The sequence below is a fragment of the Musca vetustissima genome, unplaced genomic scaffold (assembly GCF_032173495.1).
Source record: "Musca vetustissima isolate MV318-11 ecotype Yass unplaced genomic scaffold, APGP_CSIRO_Mvet_v1 utg74472, whole genome shotgun sequence".
Lineage (NCBI taxonomy): Eukaryota > Metazoa > Arthropoda > Insecta > Diptera > Muscidae > Musca > Musca vetustissima.
Window position 1 is genome coordinate 42,048 of NW_026884070.1, and position 6,182 is coordinate 48,229.

Consider the following 6,182-nt stretch of genomic DNA (forward strand, 5'->3'; position numbering starts at 1 on the left):
TTATAATATCTCTCCTATAACTAAACCATTATTTTTTCGCACATTTTCACCATTCAAACACCTCTCCAATTCATCACGTAGATCAGCGGCACCTTGCATATATGTCCGGGAACATTGTTCCGTACAAATATATTCATTATATCTAATTACTTCATACTTTAAAGATAAATATTGCATTCGATCTCGTGATAGAGATTGTATAGAATACGAAATGGGTATTGCTGCTTCAGACTGAAAATAAACAAAATAAAAACTATCACAATTAAGACTTTTCAATATTAAACAACAAACTTACCGCATTATTCATACACTCAAAATAACCATATGGCAGAGATTCATTTCGACGACAGCCATACAATCCCGAACATATTTCATCTCTCATTCGATCCACTCTGTCCAAATCTGGTACAATTTGTCGATGTAAACATTGCGTGGCATTATTCGAAATTTCAACACATCGGGTATAGTTCGCTTCAAATTCATTTGTTAGATTTGTCAATTGTGTTGTATAATCGTTAAAACATTCAGCACTTCGTTCAGGATATTTTACAATACTGGCATTTGAATTTCGAATTATTTCAGCTAAATTTTGATTAACCATCGATATAACTGTTAAACAACTAGCTTGGGAAATTACCACGAATGTTATGAATTTATACATATTTTCGGAAATGATAGACCTTTTTGTTTTGATTTTTTGTTCGCTAATGATTGCAACTTTGCAAAGTGCAATTTGTTTTAAGTATGAATATAAGAAAAATAATATCTAAAGGTATGTGTGTTTGTCCTCATTATTAATAATGTTTTTATGATTGTTTATCTGACATGCGTTGCTCCCGAATTGACGACGCCGCAACGTCTAAAATAAAAGCATTTTTATTGTAAAATCATTGACACCTATTTATCATTTTGCATTTTAGTCGTCAGATGTGTATTGTTTGCTAGATAATTTGTTTTTTTTTTTCGCAGATAGCAAAAAATGTTAATGAGGTCCAACATAAAGAGTTGTGTATATTTCCTGAAAACTCAAGTGTTTACGATTTTCCTATTGGGCTACAACTGGTACTCCAACTATATATTCAATATGATTCAGAAGGTGTTTATGTTTCCGGATAAGATAGACCTTTCCTAAACGAGATGAAAGACAAATACCTAATGGTTATGTTTTAAAAAATCCATTTATATGTTTAGTTTTTGAAAAAAAAAAAATCCAAAACTGTAGTTACTTCTTCAAAAAAAAAACTTTTTTAAAAATTAACGCTTATGGCTACACCTTGGAAAAATCTTTTTAAACCAGTAAGGAAAGTAGTAAAGTCGGACATGGCCGACTATATGATACCATTCACCATTATGGGTATATTAAACAGGACTATAAACATGAAATTGGGTGAACTAAAATATGTGATGTTTATCTAAACGTAAATCGACTCAGATCAATCCATAAACATGTCATTCGATTGTTACAATGGGCAGAAGTGTGAAAATCGACTAACAAATATCAATAAGACATCCTTTGGGCTATGTCTGTATTTATAGAAAACGCAACTACGTTAGAGTTTGGTAGTTTCGGAACGAACTAGTTAGGTTAGGGATGTACGGTTGTTGTAACAACCGTCCACTCGGAGACTATTCCCATTGTGATCATCCTTTATGTATATGTGTACCTATAAAGAAAAGAAAAAAGATAGTGGAAGAGTAAGGAGAAAACATAGTGAGAAAGAAGGGGGCGGAAGAGAGATTATTTTAGCCAATTAAATTTGACAAAGCCTAGAATTTGGTTAGGGTCTATTTTTGAGAAGAAGACTAGATTATCAATTTCATAATTTCCAAACTGTTTATGTCTTCTGCTGATCAGCGATGGACATTTGCAGAGGATGTGCTCAATTGTTTCCAGTTCTTCTTCGTCCTCACATAGACGACAGTAATCCTCTCCACTGGAGTCCCACTTAGAAGTGAGAGATCAAATTTTGCAGTGACCAGTTGATCTCCCTTTTACTGTGTTCCAGCAGCGAAGACGTTCTTTTTCGAGAGAATTCAGGCCGGATAGATTTACAGATTCTGAATGCAGGTTCCCTTAGCCATCTGTTACCGACTACCTCGCAATGGAACGCACGGATTCTGCCAATGAAATAGCTAATGGGGGGTTTCACAGATCTCTCAATCAGAAGACTGGACGACTGTGATCCCCCTCGAGCAAGCTATCTATCGGCTATCTCACTCCCTTCAATGTCGTTATGTCCTTGAACCCAGCATAACCCAACTAAAGTCGTATATCATTCAGAGCGGTCTTAGAATCATGAACTGCTTTCGAATTTATAGTATGCGACTTCACCGCTTTCAGGGCCGCCTGACTATCTACATATATAGTCACCGGTCCCGTAATGTCGGCATTAAGTGCTTTTACTATCTCGGCCGCTTTCGTGATTGCGAGAATCTCTGCTTGAAAAACGCTACCTAATTCCCTACAGTAAACACCTGCGCCAGTGCCTTCCTTCATTTTGGACCCGTCTGTGAAGATTGACAGACCTGGCAGAGGTAGGGAGCCACTAGTCCAGGATTCCCTACTAGGAAATTCAACTTTGATGTCATTAAAGTCCCTATGGGGGGAATATAATCACTGATATGACTATCCCGCCTAAAGAGGTCATAACCTGGCGTTATGTTTAGGATGCTGGCATGACCATAGTTCAGCGATTTCAAGACATTTGTTTCTCGCAGTCTCAGGGCACACCTGGCAGCCTGGAATTTGATCAGAATATCCAATGGTTGGAGATTCAAGATTGCGTTCAAGGCTGCCTGTGGTGTACTTCTTAATGCTCCGGTGATCAGAATTGAAGCCGATCGCTCTACTGAGATCAGTTTTGTCAGCAGCTTCTTTTTGTTCACCCCCTGCCACCGACAAGACAACCATAAGTAAGTATGGGTAAGACGATCGTCGTATACAGCCAGTGTATAATTCCGGGTCTCAATTCCCAACTCTTGCCTATGGAATTCTTGCATGAATAGAGTGCCAGCAATCCCTTCTTGGAGCGTTCCTCAACATTCCGATTCCACAGTAACTTGCGGTCTATGATAGTGCCAAGATATTTAGCTTCATCAGAAAGGGTTAAAGTTACTCCTCCAAGTGATGGCAGACGGAAACTAGGAATTTTGTGTTTCCTAGTGAAGAGCACCAGTTCGGTTTTAGTGGGGTTTACACCAAGACCTTTGGTGCAAGCCCAATTAGACAGGGTTGAAAGGCTACCCTCCAGGATGTCTGATATTGTCGTTATAAACTTACCCCCAACCAGCTAGACTACATCATCGGTATAGGCTACCGCCTTTATCCTGAGATGATTGAATTTCATAAGTATCTCATTTATCACCAGAAGCCACAAATCTGTTGACAGATTTCCTCACGGAACTCTCTCCTAAGGATGAGTTGATAATTCTGCTTTCCAGCATTCTATCAATCCATTCCGTAAGGAGTGAGGGAATACCTATGCCTACGAGAGCAGAATGGATGGCCTCTAGCTTCACATTGTTGAAAGCTCCTTCGATATCGAGGAATGCTGCCAACGTGTAGCCAGAGGACTTCATGTTCTTCTCGATGCATCCAACCATCTCATGCAGCGCTGTAGCCACTGATCTGCCTTTGATGTAGGCATGCTGGGATTTACTAAGTTTACTAAACGAACTAGTTCATTTGAACTATTCCGAGGAAGGAACGATCGGAACTAGTTCCAGCTCTTTAATTAATATATTTCCTTTTTCTAATCTCGTTATGTATTGATCTCGTTCTTTTTTTCTGATCTCGTCCCATATTCTTCATTTTTATTTATTTATAAAAAAAAAGTATTTTGTGCTTATCGTCCTGCAGTTGAATTCTGTAGCTTCATTTCATTTTTTTTTTTTCATTCTTGCACAATTGTCAATTTTTGCATTTTTTACCAAATCAACACGGAACTATATGAGCGAAAAAAAAACGATGAAAGAGAGAGATATGTAAAGGAACTATGTAGGAGTCGGAACTATATGGAGCAAAGGAACTGTATGGAGTAAAGGAACTATATGGAGCAAAGGAACTATATTAAGGAACCAGTTCCTTTTTAAGAAATGAGTGAACTCCGCTAAGTGAACTAGATTGCCCAACTCTAAACTATGTTATTCTATGCTCAATTTTGTACGTTGTGCAAAATTTCATATCAATCTGACAAACATGAGGATTTTGATTTTGATTTACTTAAAATCCGACGAAAATATATATGGAAGCTATATCCAAATATGAACCGATTTCAACGAACTTATCACAGGTTAGTTTATACTAATTTCAGTACGTTTTGTTCCTATCAACCCTATATTGGTTCCTTGGCGCGTCAATTACTTAAAATCAATCGATAATATATATGGGAGCTATATCTAAATTTTAACCGATTTTCACGAAACATGGCAGACATGATTCTAGGCTCAATTCAGTACGTTATGCGAAATTTCGTGCAAATCGAAAAATATACAGGGACTTTGATGCACCATTTACATTAAATCGGACGAATATTTATATATATATATATATGGGAGCTATATCAAAATCTGGACCGATTTTCACGAATCTTTCAGACATCACTCTAGTCTCAACTCAGTTAATTATGCCAAATTTCGTGCAAATCGAAAGATATATAGGGACTTGGGTGTACCAGTCAGTCGAAAATATATATGGCAGCTATATCTAAATCTGAACCGATTTTTCCCAATTTCAGTAGGGTTTGTTCTTGGACCAAATAAATGAGCTGTGCCAAATTTCATCCAATTCGGATTATAAATGCGACCTGTACTTTGTTTACAATTTAACGCCAACAGACGGACGGACGGACATGCATAAATCGACTCAGAAAGTGATTCTATGCATATTCTCAAAAGGAACAATGGGTCTAGCTCGTTTCATTCTTCCTGTTACAAACATATGCACAAAGACATAATACCCTGTACCACAGTGTGGTTTTTGATAACTACTTTTTTATAAGACTTCGAAATCTTGATTTTCGGATGTTAACAATGCCGACTTTTAGTCATTGTTAGATTTCTTTAATTATACATTGTACAATTATTATTGTTGTTGCTTATTTTCGGAACATGATGTAATAAAAACTTAACTATAAATAAATGAAAGACCCGAAGTCCTCTTTCATGTGGCCATTAAATGACTCTTTTATTAAGATGACTTTTTTCTGACTAAAAAGTAAACAACATTTTAAATCATTTGGAATTGTGTTTTTACAACAACAACGTGAATGCACCTGTCCCCCAGTTCCTCCATTTGTTTACATTTCACGAAGACATTTCTATGATAGTTGGCGTTGTTGCCAATAATGTCTGAATTAGCCTTAATTTGGTAAGAAAACAAACCAGTCAACAACAATAGAAAACGGACGGAAGACATTCACCCAACTCATGAGAATAGATAGTAAATGGTCGCAACACCGGACAAAATTTGTAAAATTGATTGTTTACTTTTGTTTGCCAAATAGGGGCTTCCCAATTATTCCGAAGGTATGGTGGGGATCTTAATTTTATTTTTGTTTGTTTCTTTTTCCTTTCATTTGGGAGGGTGTATGGTGTAATCAACGCCAGTTATGTGTTATGCTGTTTTGTTGTTAAATTGTTAAATTTTGTCTAGCTAGGTGTGAGGAAGCATAAGTAATTGTTTCATTTTACAAATTATCCGATTTTGTAACATAGATACACATAATGGTGGAGTAAGCTCCAACAATTTGTATGTCTGTTTTGTTTTTACGTTATCCACATCCATCCAGACAGTTAGCCGTACATCCATCCAGCCATCCATCGTCTCTGAGCATCATCATCTCGTCAGCTCAGGTGTAACAAGTTAACAAGTGTACCATTATCACTGTTTCACTTTTCAATGTACGATTTTTTTTTTTTTTTTGGAATGATCGCTTCTCTTGTTTTCGTTGATGGTAATTTTCTGGGTGTGCCATTATTCTCACGCATTGTAATTTGCTATAAAGTGCTGTAGACTTAAAAATCGGTGTGTATATGCTTGTTGATGTTTACGCTTTCCGGGTATGTTACACTTCAAGCATTTAATTTATGCATCGTTCGGTATCTATTAGCAGAGATTTTGAGTCATTATCATGAATAGAGGTGGAATCATTTATTAGCAGAATCTGCGCATAATTGTCACA

The 6,182-nt window shown here is 36.8% G+C and overlaps 1 protein-coding gene across 1 annotated transcript; it reads right to left on the reverse strand.

The window, feature by feature from the left end:
• On the reverse strand, nt 1-661 carry LOC133331066 (uncharacterized). Its single transcript, XM_061539471.1, has 2 exons — nt 296-661; nt 1-231 (listed from the first exon to the last, which is right to left on the reverse strand). Exons 1-2 carry the CDS (start codon nt 659-661, stop codon nt 1-3), a joined length of 597 nt encoding a protein of 198 aa, XP_061395455.1.
• Nucleotides 662-6,182: the final 5,521 nt, after the last annotated feature.